Source organism: Lutjanus erythropterus, chromosome 13 (assembly GCF_056507025.1).
Source record: "Lutjanus erythropterus isolate fLutEry1 chromosome 13, fLutEry1.hap2, whole genome shotgun sequence".
NCBI lineage: Eukaryota > Metazoa > Chordata > Actinopteri > Lutjaniformes > Lutjanidae > Lutjanus > Lutjanus erythropterus.
The window spans coordinates 438,751-456,302 of record NC_139329.1 but is presented as its reverse complement, the minus strand read 5'-3'; the positions used below and the strand labels follow the sequence as shown (position 1 = coordinate 456,302).

The 17,552-nt window shown below is 42.6% G+C and overlaps 1 protein-coding gene across 1 annotated transcript in view; it reads right to left on the bottom strand.

Annotated features, from left to right (window-relative positions):
- The window catches only part of agbl1 (AGBL carboxypeptidase 1), a 219,332-nt gene that overhangs the window by 40,554 nt on the left and 161,226 nt on the right, over positions 1–17,552 (bottom strand). The window contains 1 exon segment of the mRNA XM_084733981.1: positions 7,618–7,771. Coding sequence (XP_084590107.1) covers positions 7,618–7,771 — 154 coding nt within the window.

Here is a 17,552-nt window from a genome sequence, read left to right as displayed (position 1 = left end):
TTGATCTCCTGCAGTGTTCCTGCAGTCTGCCTGAGCTTCCTTATGTCTGGGGAAGTGCAGATTGGGATAAACAACTCCCTTTAACCACAGATAGTATATTAGCTATAATATAGCAAAACATAAGTACTTTTTCCATTTTGAAATGATCGTCATTTTGATTTTTGATGTATTTTTATTTGCTTGTTACTGCCATTGAAATATCAAGTTGGAGCCATAAAGAGTATATTAAATAGGTTGTAATTCTATTCAATATACAATCTATGCTTGAGGCAAGTTGTTTCCCCCCTTCCTCTCCTCTCTACCCTTGAGGAAGCTCAGGCAGACTGCAGGAACACTGCAGGAGATCAAGGTGAGCACAACGCTGTAATCTGACAATAACAAGCAAGGATGAGTCCTCTACAGTAAGTTGATCAATTATTTATAACTCTGTAAGTTGTCTGTTGATGTAAAGCTAAACCTGTTATCCTTAAAACAAGAGCCCACTGCTCTGCTCTGAACACACAAGTTGAGTTGGAGTTCACTGTCTGCCGGCGTTTCTTCAATTTGTGCTACCTAATGCATATGCTACTTATCAGTTCTCTTGGTGGGGGGTTAGGATTGGGGTTAGGGTTCTCCTTCCATGATGGTTTCCTGCGGCTCATAAACAGACACTTACTTTTCATTCAGTGAACATTCTGCATTAATTTGAACTCTAATAGAGTTATTCCAGCCCAGAATAGAAATTCAAAGGAGGAAATTGTGGTTGCAGCTTTGCTGTCAGAAGTGAGTATTTCAGCTTAGCTTTTTAATTAATCTTTGCTGACATAGCATTTATGATTTATTATAGTAAATATATTACAGATTTCTCCTTCAAGCCTGAGATGAGGAAAACTCTGTTTCAGAAAGAGAGAAAAGTTCAACTCTGGGTTACCATGGTAACTGATTCTGTCAACCAAACCTACAGGTTTTCTCTCTCTCCCTCTCTTGCTGAAGGAGCTGTCTGACACACCATTTGATTTCCTGATTTATACAGTCAATATCAAAGCACATATCAGAACACATTCATTGTCTACAAAAGTCTATGTTTTTAGAGACATCAAAAACCCATTTACCCAGGGACTTTAACGTGAGTGATTTTATAATCAATCTGTTATTAACAGATTGTAAAAAAGATGGTGATCTGCGACATCATGGATTCATCATCAGCGCACACCAGCGCAAGTGCCATTTTTGCCATGTGTGTAAGATAGCAAATGCACTTATGCTGGGTCTGTGCTGCTGTGGGCGGGAAGTGGGCAAAACGAAGGATCTATAACATACAAAATATACAAGACACTATATTTGACCACGAGTCTGGTCCAAACCAGAGAGAAAAAAGTTTTGTGTGCTTCTATCAGAGCTGGTTGGATATATCTGTGCGTAACTTTGTGCACTTCAAACTTCAGAATCTCTCTCTGATTGTTTTGCAGCGGGTCAGAGAAGCGACGATGGGAGGAGGAGATGATGATTAGGTGGGAGAGGAGAAGAAGGAGGAGCACGGACAGCCACGTATCTGCTCCTTCACCTGGCTCAGGTGTGCCAGCGAACCGGGAAGCTGTGCGGCTAGACAGGATTGGTTTGCCTCCCCTCTCCGCTACACCATTTCTCTCCCCTGCTCCTCAGCCAGCAGAGTTAATAATGATGATGATGATGATGATAATAATTAATTATAAAATACAACACAATTTCAAGGTGCTTCAGGTTAAAATACAAGCAGTTACATATCTGCATGACATTTGTGGTTCATTTATTGTATTGGCTTTTGTAGGTGTTAATGTAAAATAAATTATTTACACATGAAACTGCTTTGGAGACGTCCTGCTGTCTCCATATATCGCGCACTCTTGCACTTTCACTTCTCGAACCAGGAGATCTGTCTCCTTGCTTTGAAAATCTTTTCTCTTTGTTTCCTCCTGGTAAATCCGTCGTCATGCTGCCTCCAGTTGTGCTGCTGGCACACCTGCCTCTGAAAGGTGATGGGAGCTGACTTTCTGATTGGTTTATTGCATGATCGGCCTAAACTCACCTGTGAATTTATGAGGGCAAGTTAGGCACACCCAATAGGTGTGTCCTGCTTTGCGCTGGTGGCACAAAGGGCGGGGCGGGGCAAAATACCACTCCCGCCCTGGCACAAGACGGCAAAGGTGGATTTGGACACACCTTGAATAAATTAAATCCATTGCGCCTTGCGCTTTCCACTTGTGCTTTAGATCAGCATAAGATAGGGTCCATTGTCTTTCTTTAGGACACATTGACATGACAGCATTTAATGATGACATATTTACAGATTTTAGTCAGTTGCACATAGACATCAGCAGAATCATTATTACCGGATCGGACTATGACTTTACAATCTGATGTCCACCTGTGAGCTGACTCACAGATGCAGCAGAAAGACAGCCCGATAGACAGAGAGTGAGTGGGAGCACTCATGTGGACACACTAATATTATAATGTTCTCACCTTTAACATGATGGAACTATTCATAAAACCAGTCTAACATTTGATCTCGTGATTAGTTATACCTGACTAATGTATGTACATTTAAACTTGAAACTGTAGAAACCTGAAATGACCCACACTGTAAGTATGTGTCTGAATGCATATGGTTGTCATAGGTGTACTTCCATAGAGTGCTCAATGTAAGAACTGTCCAATACATTATTAAAACCTGGAAGGATAGTGATGAACCATGACCATCTTTGAGGAAGAAATGCAGTTGGAGAAAAAATCTTGATAGATCGTGATCGGAGTTCACTTAAACGTTTGGTGAAATCAAATTGTAAAAAATCAACAGTAGAACACAGGGCTTTGTTTAACAGTGAAAGTAAGATGATTTCCACATACACAATGCAAAGACAACTCCAGGAAAAGGAACTAAACAGCTGTGTAGCCTGAAGAAAACCACTTATCATTGAGGGTAATCGGAAAAAATGCTAGGGACCCTAGAGATTGGACTCTGGAACAATGGCAAGAGGTCATGTGGTCTGATGAGTCGAGATTTGCCCTGTTTCAGAGTGATGGGGGCATCAGGGCAAGAAGAGAGGCAGATGAAGTGATGCTCCCATCATGCCTAGTGTCTACCGTACAAGCCTGTGGGGGCAGTGTTATGATCTGGTGTTGCTTCAGTTGGTCAGGTTCAGCAACGTTATGTGCCCAAAAAATGAGGTCAGCTCACCACCAGAATATACTGAATGATCAGGTTTTTCCATCAATATTTTTTTTTCCCTGATAGCACAGGCACATTCCAAGATGACAATGCCAGGAATCATCACACCCTAAGAAATGATTCATGGTGTTAGCTTAAAATCAGGAGCTTTTTCACCCTAAAAAAAAAAAATAAAGTTTGCTACACATTCACGTTTTAATGGGTTGATAACTTATTTTAAGAAGTTGGTCAAAATTAAAATTAAGAAAGCTGTCTTAACTCAGTAATATTTCGATTTTGAATAATAATTTATACTTTTACTTAACATCAGAAAGAATTAAGCTAGAGCAACTTGAATATGTAGTGAGCAAAATTTGCCCAGACCTGTTTTTCTGCCAGACTGTGCCTGCCACAAGAGAAAAGAGGGAGGAAAACAGGAGTTTGCTTTGAATACTTGGTGAGTACTTTGCTCTATTTTATTTGTAATACCTAATGACTATATTGACAGTGCAGAAATAGTTTTTATACACTAAATATTTATTGTGATAACTGAGAAACTGCTTAAAGGGGACCTAATATACTTATTTTCGGGCCTTTGATTTCTGGACTAGATCTTCGGGACGCTCTGCCTCTCGCTGCATCTCTTTCTTGTATTTTCTGCGTCCTGTGAAAACGGTCTGTGTAATTTACTCCACCCCCCCGACCCTCCTCCATGTACGCCTCCCGCTGAGCCCACTCCGCTGTGATTGGTCACACTCCCGAGGACTTCTGAAGGGCTGGCAAGCGCTGCTGAGCCCGGCTACTGGCTAACCCAGCTTCGTACTGGCCCATGTTGACACAACAGTCCCCTGTGAAGTGCCGTAGACAGACAAACACGGAGGTATTTTTCCTTTGCTGGCCGGGAAAAAGCCTCTTTAGGAAAGCTAAACAAAGTTAACTTTCCCTCACACCCGAACAATCATTTTCTGGGAGCCATTGCTCAACGTACTAACACTGAAATCATTGTAGACAGCAGGGGGTTGTACTACGAAGGAAGCTCAACACAGCCAGGCTTTCTTTGCATGATCTGGATCGACAAAGCCTAAAACCTGAATCAGAGATAACGGGTGTCACGATGATGGTTATCAACTTGCTTTGTTAATCCAGGCTTTCGTCTTCAGACTCTGTGTGCGCTCACATAAAAGGGGTGTTTGTTGCATCATTTGACTCTTCTTCCGCATGAAATGAAGCGATCGCGAGCCACTTACTTAAGTCAAAATGATCAAGTTGTTATAATTATGAGCTGTGGAAAATATACAAAATACATTACAGCAAAAAGCAACATTGTTGCTGCAAATAAAGCAGGAGAAGAAGAATGCCGTCAGAAAATTACTGATGGACTAAACGCGGTCTTAATGCTGCCGTTTATTCTAACATGAAAACTGCACATTAAACAATAAAACTCCATACAGCAGATTTAAACATGATGAAGTCTGTCTGACACTGTCCTATGATGACAGAGACGTGGAGATCACTGAAGTTTTTGACCAAACCAACGTAAAATGAGTGTAACTGATTTAACTGTCTGTGATAAATGATGATGAATTTTCTAATCAGTGATCTGAGCTGCAATATCACTAAGACAAAACAGATAACAGTAAAAAGTATTCAAAGTGTCTGTAGTTGCTTCATCATTATTTTACTGTGTGGATTATATACCGTGTCAATTTAAAGTGTTAATATGATCTGGAGCAAACGGGGAAAATGACTCTGCATCACCAAACGGAGGTTACCCTGACAGCGCGATGCAGACAGTTTGTGTCGCTGTTTCATTTTTACATTAATATGGATTCGTTCGGTGATATTACGAGCATACAGCTCAGTAATTTTTCAATATTAACGTCCTCCCTCAGTTTAAAAGCTAAGGACAATAATTAGTTAAAGAACAGCGCATTTTACAGACAATTTAATTTGAAAGTCTGAACATAACCTGCTCCCGACCAGGTTATGAGTTTAGCATAAGTTACCATGGTGATCTAGCCAGGTTAAAAGAGAGCCACCTTTGTGACACTGAAAATCCTGGCTTTAGACTCAACATAGCTCGCTAACACATTAATCTTGCTTCGTAGTTACACCCCTCAGAGCAGCGATATAACTTCTGAAGCAGAGCGGGGGAGCAGGCAGGCCTAGAGCACATGCCGGGGTATGACCATATAAGTCTGGCACGCATTGACGTCAATGTTACTACACCGTTAAAAAAAAAAAAGACAGCAAAACACAGCGTGCAGAGCCATCCAAAACAGCTTGCAGGGCTCACTTCCAAATGCATGAACCTCAATATTTGACGCTTTGGAATCGTTCAACACGAGTATCCGACATTGTGACAACATTTATAGGTCAGAAAAGAGGAAAAGCATAATAGTTCCCCTATAATGTATTAAAACAAGCTACGCTTAATTTGTAGCTTGTCTTACCCATCAAAATTGGTAGACTTAGCTAGCTTGTGTAGGCTACATTTTGTTTTACAGTGGCAGCTAAATGAATAAACCTGTATCAAATGAAGGTTACTACACATATTTTGAGTTTAAATCAATGCATGTTCATGTTTTGAAGCCCCAGAGTTGTTTTTGTTGAGTTTAAAAAAGGGTAATTGGAGATACAGCTAAAGAATATTATCCAAATGCAAACTGCAAATATGGGCTGTGACTGCAATACCACACTGTAGAAACGCAATAGAAAAGTAATTATTTTAATCACATTATTCAACATGAGCACTCATATATGCTAATATGCCTGTCACGTATGTGCCATTATTATAATTTAGCATCTTGTAACATTTTAGAGGCTATCTTTTGATTTGGCATGACAAAATTGTAGTGAAATTTGCTTTTCCATTTAACAGTCTGCTCTATAATGTAGATAGGTAGGCAGCTCGCACATTTTGTTTAGTTGGTTATCAGTAATATTGACATTTTGTTTCTTTATTATTCAGAGGATGATTCTGTGGAAAGAGGAAGAGGTTGCTATTTGTGGCTTAGTGGTGTATCTCACAGAGGAGGAGGAAGATCTCTTTAAAAAGCAGTTGGTAGGTAAATCACTTCGTAATCACAATATAGATTGTTTTTCTCTTGTTTTTAAATTTGATGATTTAAGTTCTTATATTGATTCTGACCTACTTCTACCAGGATGGTGGCATTATCAGTGAAGTGATAAAGAGGTGCCTAATGTCTGGTCCAGCCAAGATCATGATTGAGGAAATATGCATCTTGGAAGACCTGGACATACCTACAGCCTGTATAACACTTGTTAATGAGGCTGATACACAAACACAAGCTCAGCTACTCAAAAGAACTCAAAAAGACTTTTAAGTGCTCCAAAAGATATTCCATGAGCTGATGTCTGAAAGTCCATCCAGAGGTAATGTAAAAACTACTATACTGTAAAAATGTATTTATTTATTAATTTATTTGTTTGTTTATTACTTATTTTTTAAATAAGACCACAGCTTCTCCATCGCTTGTTATTGATGTTAAAAGTGTGGCCAATATTTTCAAACATACCAAGAATAAGCGTCCAGGACATGAAAAAAACTGTGGAGAGAGACTTTGACTATTCACATAACAAAAATCAGGGGTTTATTATTATTAAGATATTACCCTTAAATTACCAGTAAATTACTGTTGCTCAGTCACAGAGAATATTCTGCTCATCAATTGATTCATGTAAACTCAGAGAACCAATCAGAAGGAAATTAAACAATCATGAAAACTGATTAATCTAAGAATAAAACACCTGTTCATGTTCATCAACATAATGAGTGATGACCACAGGCTCATATTATGTAGACTGTTCCAATTAGATTGTTTTATATTCAAATATGTATGCGTATGAGTATCACAAGCGAAATCAACCAATTATTTTCCATTCCTGAAATGCTGACTGTTTTTGAGTATTTGTGGGAATATGAAAAGACAGAATTGATATGCACAGCTGCCTGGTGTGTAATACCAGCCACAGTAGTTGGGTATAAGACTATGCTAATGAGGATATGCTATGATGACTCTCATATGGTTTTCTCCTAAACAAATTATTTCTTCATATTTCTAACTGCTAAGGATCACTAGTTTTCAATTAAATACTGAAAAACAAACAAAGCATGGGATATCTGTCTCTGTCACCATGGATGGCTGGCTGTTCCCCCTCCTTTTGTCTGCTGTCTCTCTCTCACACACACACACACACACACACACACACACACACACACACACACCTGTACACCTTGCACACACACAAACACACTCAATAATAGCCTGCACCCACACACAGGCCCACACGTTCCGTCAACTCACTGTCAAACAGGTACCTCCCTTTTATATGACCTCTAGAACTATGACCCTCTATACCACCTCATCTCAAACACACACACACACACACACACACACACACACACACACACACAGAGCAATACTCACGTAGCTGGTGCACGTCTTTCCAGCCCCTGCTGACAGGACAGGCTGTGATGGTGACCACTGGACAGGAGTTTCCAGCCAGTGTGCCACAGAGAATCTGCTGCCGGAAAAACACCTTTGTGGGATCGATTGATTTCTGCAGCACTTTCAGATGAGCCTGACAGACACAACAGACATATGATTGTGTGAAGTAGGAATGCATGTCCAGATCTACATATGAAAATATGCATTTACTGTCCAGTCCAGTAGTATGAAAACAGTGACATGTTTTCCACTGGAATGGCTCTGTACTGTGGCACAACTGAATTTGAAATGAAACAGCAACTCTGTTATTAACTTAGAGCATTAAGGTTGTTAGAAAGTATTCACATCCTACTGGATGAACAGTGTCAACCCCGATCATGATTATCATGTTCAACTGTCAAAGTTACCTGCCAACTTGTTATTGTAGATATAGATATAGATAACTCAGGGAAACATGATGGATTTTTTAAAGTATTTTGGGGCATTTAAAACTTTATTGCAGACAGTGAAGAAACAACAGGACTTGAACCCGGAACATTTAAGTTTATGCTGGGTGTCTGAACCTCTGAAACACAGGGTTGCCCTGGACGATGGTTTCAATTAAATATTAGCAAAGTCAGCATTTACCTGAGGAAAGAGATTAGATGCACAGATATTTTCAATATTCAATACTACCAACCAACCAGTGTTATGTTCATGACTAACCAAGACGGTCACCTCACCTCAATCCAACTCCTAATGTGGATTAAAAACAACCTCTCTGTACTATTGCACCCCTAATACAGGGTTAAATTTTCAGAATCAGAATAAAGACACAATGTATCATACAGGCAAAACAACAAACATTCTAGCATATTGAAAACAGTATGACAACCCCACCTCCTTTTCCCCAGAGATTAACTTGTTAACCCTGAAATTATGTGTCAAATTCTTTTTAACCACTTGCCTGATTGGGCAAATGAATTACTTAATTTACCAACCTGAGGTGGCATTTTACTTGCCCCAAGAAGACTTCTCCCATTAAATCATGACACATAGCCAATTGTGATGTAAATATCAGCCTAAAATAAATAAAATAATGCTCTAAACATCAGTGTAAATCAGACTTAGTTGCACTATCTATACAGGGTCTGGTAGATGTAAATTGGAAATAATAATGATGATAGTTATAATCCATGTGTGTATGCATGTATGCATGAATGTAAAGTAAATGAGTTCCAAAAAAGGGAACAATTTCAGTAGTGGGTAGTATAACAAGGGTAAGTATAACAAGTATATAAGTATAATAAACCATGGTAATCTGAAGGAAGTGGAAGAAGACTTTAACAGAAAAGGGGACAATACAACACCACCTACTCAAGCAGTACAGTTCAGTACAAGGAGACCCTAAAATCTGTCTATGCCAGTTCTAACCCAAATATTATATTAAATATAAAATTACAATTATAATTAATTACATTATAATTATACATATAATTTAAATTAATTTTATTATAAAATATTGTTCAGTAGTGTCATATTATCAAGAAAAATATTATTGCAAAAATACCTTTCCTGTCATAAAATTACTTTAGGCCATACTACCCACCCCTAAATTCAATTAATGATCTGGTCTACACATTTGAGGTTAAGTAATGGGCTTATGTTCAATGGTGAAAGATGTTTATTTTGAAAAATGTTGTATATAAAAAAAATTATAGATTTCTAAACCTTTAAATACTTCTACAGTGCTTTACTTTAATCTTAATTTCCAAGGAGATATTGATATGTGATTGGCTATGGAACCATTCTCCTGGATAGGGGTTGATTCTTCTCCGGAGTTCTCCAGGGTGTGAGGCGCCAGGCAGGTAACGTTATGTTGGAGTTTACCCTGGTGGGTTGCCTCCCTACGCCTAAGGGTTATGCACATGTAGGCAATGATGGAGACACTTGGAGAAGCGTGATTAGGAGGAACGGACTACCTGATTTGAACCTGAGCAGGTGTCTGTTATTGAATTTCTGTGCTAGTCATGGACTGTCCATAATGAACACCATGTTTGAGCATAAGGATGCTCATAAGTGTACGTGGTACCAGAGCACCCTAGGCCGAAGGTCAATGATCGATTTTGTTATCGTATCATCTGATTTGAGGCTGTATGTATGGGACACTAAGGTGAAAAGAGGGGCTGAGCTGTCAACTGATCACCATATGGTGGTGAGTTGGGTCAGGTGGTGGGGAAAACCTCTGGACAGACCTGGCAAACCCAAATGTGTAGTACGGGTGAGCTGGGAATGTTTGGAGGAGGCCTCTGTCCAGGAGACATTCAACTCTCACCTCCGGCAGAGCTTTTCTGGCATCCCTGTGGTGCTTGAGGACACTTAACTGGAGTGGTCAGTTGTCCAACTGAAAAAGGAGGCCTTCCGGGGTATATGTTATCACTGGGGACTCCGGAGGCAGTTGCAAGGTACCGTCAGGCCTAAAGGACGCCAGCCTTGGCCGTGACACAGGCAAAGCAGAGTGTATGGGAGGAGTTCGGAGAAGCCATGGAGAAGGACTTTCGGGTCAGCACCAAAGCTCTTCTGGAAAACTGTTTGGCACCTCAGAAGAGGGAAACGGGGGACCATCTACGCTGTATATAGCAAGGATGGGATGCTGTTGACTTCAAATGTGGAGGTAGCCCGGTGGTGGAAGGAGCACTTTGAGGAACTTCTAAACCCAACAACCTCACCCTCTATGGTAGAGGCAGAGCTAAAGGATGATGGGGGAGCAGCGTCAGTTTCCTTGGAGGAAGTCCCTGAGGTAGTCAAACATCTCCACAGTGGCAAAGCCCCAGTTATTGATGAAATCCACCCAGAAATGCTGAAGGCTTTGGGTGTTGTCATGGATGACGCGCTTCTTCAAAATTGTGTGGAAGTCTGGGACAGTGCCTCAGGAGTGGCAGACAGGCATGGTGGTTCCTCTTTTCAAAAAGGGGGACCAGAGGGTGTGTGCCAATTATAGAGGCATCACATTACTCAGCCTCCCTTGGAAAGTTTCCTCTAAGGTGCTGAACAGGAGGGTCAGGCCAATGAATGTCATGGCTGTTGAACCTCGGATTGAAGAGGAACAATGCAGGTTGCTCCCTGGTCGTGGAATGACAGACCAGGTTTTCACTCTCGCAAGGATCCTGGAGGGGGCCTGGGAGTACGCCTATCCAGTCTACATGTGGTTTGTGGATTTGGAGAAGGTGTGTGACCGGGTTCCATGGGAGACATTGTGGGAGGGGCTGCAGGAGTATGGGGTGAGGGGGTCACTGCTCAGGGCCATCTCTGTATGCCCAAAACGGGAGCTGTGTCCGGGTTTTTTCTTTTTTCTGGTGAGGGTTGGCTGCGCCTTATCACCAATTCTATTTGTGAAATTCATGGACAGGATATTGAGGCGTAGTCATCTCAGGGTCATGTTCTTGAGTAAGGGGACAATGGAGCATAAGATGGGCCAGTGAATCTGAGCAGTGGGAGCAGTATTGCGTTCACTTTACCGTACCATTGTGATGAAAAGAGAGCTTAGCCAGAAGGCAAAGCTCTCAATCTACCGGTCAATCATCATTTCTACTCTCACCTATGGTCATGAAGAGTGGGTCATGACTGAAAGAGTGAGATCGGGGATACAAGCGGACGAAATTTTCTCAAGAGGGTGGCATATCCCTTATGGATAGGGTGAGAAGCTCAGTCATCCGTGAGGAACTCGGAGTAGAGCTACTGTTCCTTTGCGAATAAAGGAGCCAGTTGTCGTAGTTTGGGCATCAAGGATGCCATCTGCTCACCTCCCTAGGGAGGTGTTCCGGGCATGTCCAGCTGGGAAGAGGCCATGGGGTAGACCAAAGACTAGGTCGAGGGATTATATCTCTGCCCTGGCCTGGGATCGCCTCGGGATCCCCAAAGTCAGAGTTGGCTAATGTAGCTGGGGAAAGGGATGCCTGGAGTCCCCCAATGGAACTGTTAATTCTGCGACCCGATTTTGGATAAGCAGTTGAATATGGATGGTACCTGGAGCTGAAGAGGGCCAAACCAACCAGGACTACAGTTAGGAGATGCACTACAAGAAGCAACTGAGATGCTTGAGGACTGCATGGAGTTCACTGACTGGGAAGTCACTGAGCGGCCCAGAGGACAACAACAACACGTTTGCTGACGTTGTATGTTCATATGTCAAATTCTGTGAGCAAGTGTGCCTCCCAACCAAAGTCATCACAAGGTACAATAACCACAAGTCCTGGTTCTCCAAACAGCTAAGAGAACATCATAAAGAACAAGCATACAGGGAAGGTGACTTGGACACATCCAGGCTGGCTAGACAGAACCTCAAGAGGGCCATCAGATCTGCCAAGGAGAAATACAAAGCTAAGCTGGAGCATGATTCAAGCACCAGCTACCATGCAGCTATCTGGAACATACTCATGACTATACCTCCAGCCACCCCTCTATCAAGCTGGTGAAGTTTGCTGATGACACCACGGTCCTGAGCCTCATCAAAGACAATGAAAAAACAGCCTACAAGAACACTGTGTCACAGCTGGCAACATGGTGTACAGACAACAACCTGGAGCTGAATGTCAACAATATAGTAGAGATGGTTATGGACTACCGTAAACACCAACTCCCACATCCCCCACTCCTTATGAATGATGCAGTTGTAAGGATGATGGAGTCTGATAAGTTTCGGGGTGCCATCATCACCAGTGACCTGAAACAGGAGAAGTATTCATCAAATGTCATCAAGAAAGGCAGAGGATGTTCTTCCTCAGACTGCTCCGAAAGGTGAATATCTAAGAGCCACCATCGAGAGCATCCTCACCCCCTCTATCACTGTGTGGTATGTTGCATCCTCTGGCCACACCAAACACAGACTGGAAGGTGTCATGCAAACTGCAAGGTGACTGACAGGCCAGAACAGTCACCTGTTTGTTCTGCATGGCATGATACAAGAGCCAGGAAACGGGCCAGCAAGATAGAATGTTCAGATCCGTCAGCATCAAGACCACCAGACACATGAACAGTTTCTTCCCTAAGGCCATCACTCTCCTCAACAAGGCACACTCTACAGCTGTGCACTAATTCGGAGTGTCACAATTTCAATATTAAATCCAAAATGAAAGGCAGAATTGTTGATTCTTCTGGTGTTTTTTCCACTTCACCCCCACCTACTTGTGGGGAAAATGTAAATGACAGTTGTCAGGGTGTACCAAAGATCTGTTGATCACTACAAATCAAAACTCATAATCCTAACAATAGCCTAGCCATCAGTGCTAAAGGAAAATCAAACTGAATCATGAATTTGGAGAATTGTGACACCCCTAGCATTAACAGTGTGCCAAAGCAAAATCCTTTATGTTGCACTGTTGCTGCTGCAAGATGCCTTTCCATTTCAAAAAAAGCACTAAGGCCACCACAGAACATGCAGAACAACTGATAGAAACAGATGTGGAGAACTGCAGAATATATAGTCAGTGCTCTCAAGCTAATGATCATCCTGACAGAGCTTTTGTCACAGGATATAAATGCATCGCTGACTGCCACAGTGCCAGTGCTATTGAACATTAAGGAAAGACACTTGGTGGTGCATGGTGATGATAACAAGATCATTAAATCCCTTAACACTACAATGCCTGAGGAGACTGACAGATTATGAGAGCACAAAGATTGATTCCTGGTGACCAGCATTTATATCAATATATAATATATAAATAGCAATTTATACCTAATTATTTCTGCCTTTTATTTCATTGTTTTAATATTTTTATAGGCATGATTATTTAATTCAACTTTAATTCTATAGATTTTCTTGTCTTAGTTTTATTTTTTTAATTTTACATTTACTTACTTTACTTTATTTAAGCTACAATTTAAGATGACTTAATTTGATTTGCTTGCTGACATCCATTAGGTCTTGCTGCAGTTATTTGTTATTTGCATGTAATGACATTAAAATGTTCATTTTATGTTAACGTTAAGGAAATGTTTAATGAATAACGTTGCCTTTAATTTATATATGTAGGGATATGTGTTACCTTGTTATTTAAATCTATTTTGTATCGTCAATTTTATATGCCTCTTTGATGTAATTTGACATGCTGAAACTTTCCATTTCAGTTTTTTCTGTGTAAAAACGTGTTTTGTACCTTGATTACTTGCCCTAATTTCTTTTTTACTGTAACCTACGGGCTTTCCATTTTCTAAATGGGCATATTTATTATTCTTATATGGAGACCATAGTGCAGCTGCTAATCCATGGCTGGGTCACGGGGGCAGCAGTCTATGCAGGGACGCCCAGACTTCACTCTCCCTGGACACTTCCTCCAGGTCTTCCAGGAGGATCCCAAGGCGTTCCCAGGCTAGCCAAGTGACATAGTCACTCTAGTGTGTCCTAGGTCTTCCCCAGGGCCTCTTCCCAGTGTGGCATGACCGGAACGCCTCCCCAAGGAAGTGTCCAGGAGGCATCCAATATAGATGCCTGAGCCACCTCAGTTGGCTCCTCTCAACGTGGAGGAGCAGCGGCTCTATCTGAGATCTTGTTCTTTCAGTCATGACCCAAAGTTCATGATCATAGGTGAGGGTAGGAATGCAGACTGACCAGAAAATTGAGAGCTTCACCTTTCGGCTCAGCTCCTTCTTTCCCACGACAGACTGGTGCAACAACCACATTACTGTTGCTGCCGCACCAATCCATCTGTCAATCTAACGCTCCATCCTCCCCTCACTTGTAAACAAGACCCTAAGATACTTGAACTCCTCCACTTGAGGCAGGAACTATCCTCCGACCCGGAGGGAGCAAGCCACCTTTTTCCCATCGAGAACCATGGCCGCAGACTTGGAGGTGCTGATTCTTATCAGATCTCTCATCTGATTCTGTCCATAAAAATAATGAACAGAACCAGTGACAAAGGGCAGCCCTCCCGGAGTCCAACATGCACCGGGAACAGGTCTGACTTATTGCCAGCAATGAGAACCAAGCTCCTGCTCTGGTCATACAGAGACTTTACGGCCCTTAGTAGAGGGCCTCAAACTCCATACTCCTGAAGCACCTCCGACAGAATGCCACGAGGGACACGGCCGAATGCCTTCTCCAAGTCCACAAAACACATGTGGACTGGTTAGGCAAACTCCCATGAACCCTCAAGCACCCTGCAGAGGGTATAGAGCTGGTCCAGTGTTCCACGACCAGGACGAAAACCACGTTGTTCCTCCTGGATCTGAGGTTCGACTATCGGCTGAATTCTCCTCTCCAGTACCCTGGAATAGTCTTTCCCAGGGAGGCTGAGGAGTGCAATCCCCCTATAGTTGGAGCACACCCTCTGGTCCCCCTTCTTAAATAGAGGGACCACCACCCTGGTCTGCCAGTCCAGGGGCACTGTCCCCAACTGCCACGCGACCTTGCAGAGGTGTGTCAACCAGCCCTACAACATCCAGAGACTTGAGGCACTCAGGGTGGATCTCATCTGGTGTCTGGTGCCTGGTGCCAGGCCACCGAGGACCTTCTGAACTACCTCAGTGACTTCAGCTTGGGTGATGAATGAGTCAACCTCTCAAAGTATTCCTTCCACTGCCCGACAATATCCCCAGTCGAAGTCAACAGCTCCCCACCACCACTGTAAACAGTGTTGGCAGGGCACTGCTTCCCCCTTCTGAGGCACCAGACGGTTTGCCAGAATCTCTTCGAGACCCACCGGTAGTGAGAAAAATGAATAGAATATTTTCTATAAATAAAATAAATTTGCATGCCAAGTCAAGAAGACAAATTCGGTGTTTTGGGGTCCTCTACTGTGCTTGCTAAAAAAAAAAAAAAAATGAAGCCGATGTAGCAAATGAGAAAATGATTATATAATAATGAGCAAAACTAAACAAATAAACTAAAAAAAATTTGAATTTGATTTCAGGCAAAGCTTCACCAATCCGTTGACTATGTAAATTTTGAGTCAGGGGCACTGCTATCTACAATGTAATACAAATTTGTAATCCTGATTGTTCATATAAATTTTTATTTCTGTATATTCTGTACCCCTCTACTGCATGTCTGTCTGTTGTAGTGTGGAATTTCATTCACCTCACAGAGAACTGTGTGGACATTGCTTAACCCTTCTTCGACCACAAGGATGAACATAGGCTCCTTTCTCTTCAGTCTGCTGTTCTGCTAAGCTCTAGACCCAATACAGACATTCCCAGAACTTAACTGGGTGATCAGCTGAATCCAGTGAGGCTAGCAACTCTACGAGAAAGGTATGTGTTACAGGCAACTTTTTAAAACATGACTTGGCTATGTACCACACATTCTGATCTTCCCAAAAGTGCTACTGTGGTTTATGCAACCAATCCATTAAACCAGCAAAACAACTATAACAACAAACACTTTGGACACGGGAGGCACACCATTCTTCTTTACCACATATACCCATGCCTATAATGCAATAATCAGTGTAGTCTGCCTTCTGGTGATATCCATCAATGTTCTGCTCCAGTATACAGAGGGCTGCAACTGCTGTTATTTCACAGGAACATTAGAAATGGCTTTCCAGTCCCGGGGCTGGCTAATGCCAAGACAGCTCCTGAGCTGGCCAGCGTCTCTCCAGTCCCCATGTTGGCTGATGCCTCTGTGTCAGTGAAGGTCTCTATATAGCCCTTGAGTCAATCGATGTCTCTTCAGCCACGGCCCTCTCCAGTTCCTGTTCCAGCTGGACCGCAGTCGTCTCCAGTTCCTGTTCTGGCTGGGCTGCATCCAGTGTCTGTTCTGGTTGGATCATAGTCATCTTCAGTTCTTGTTCTCAAAGCTGTAGCAGTCTTCAGTGCCCGTGCTGTAGCAGTCCCCTGAGCCTGTGCTACAGTCAGCTGATCCTCCTGAGGTGCAGTGGTCCCTGGGCTACAAGCTGCAGCTGTCCACTGATACCAAGCTGAGGCACTCTATTAACAGTGCGTCAGCAGCCTCTGGTTTCCTTGGCTTTCCCGAGGGTTCCGCCTTCATCTTTGCCTCCTGATCTCCAGCTCCACCTCTGCCTTGCCCCCAGGCTGTGTACCTGAGGTCTCCAGCTCTGTCACTGTCCAGCCCCCTGGACGTCCCCCTGAGATCTCTTGTTCCACCCCTGTCCAGTCCCCAGGCCATCCTCCTGAGTGGCTTTAGATGTCTTCTCAGGTTCCAGTTAATTAATCTGCCTTCTTGCTGTGCTGTGTACCTGAGATTTGTGACTGGTGGTTTTGAAAGGCCCAAATGAGCATCTGTCACTTGGCACAGCAGAATATCTCCATTAGTGGATGTGGGCTGGGAACAAATAAAGGCAGCTGTGCCAACAGACAAGAGGGAGAGCACATACAATTGTAGTAACCGCTCTCAACTGGGATGGATTTAAAAGTGGAAATACATAATCCAGGCATGCTCTGTAACAAGCATGAGCAAGCTCTCCCACTTTCATTCAAACAAAACTTGCAAATGGCAACCGCAGGAGAAACTCAAGCTGACAAACCAGAGCACCCAGGGGTAACTGGGTAAGAGGGGGTAACTGATGAAGATCCAACTCAAGATGATGAGGATCAGGATGAGGACGTGCAATCCACTGATGTTAGCACCATTATGACTGAAGATGATGGTTTCTAGTACCAACTTCTGAAGCATCATCGGTGCATTTGTCAGTTGTTGAATCTGGTTTCTACTGTGGATGCCAATAATGCAAACAAGGTGGAGACCTACAAGAAACTGTCGAGGTCCACCTTCACCAAATGTCAGGTTCTCTGGAACAAGACAGCAAGTTCCACTCCTGCTGCGGAGGTGGTTAAAGAAAACTGCAAACTTCAGCTGGTGCAACCTAATGCAGCAAGATGGAACTCTTGGCTGTGGAGTAGAACCTGAAAATCCTCAAAGAACAAGGAGAAGAGGGAGGAGAGGGAGAGCTAGCTCTCTGTGCTGCAATCAG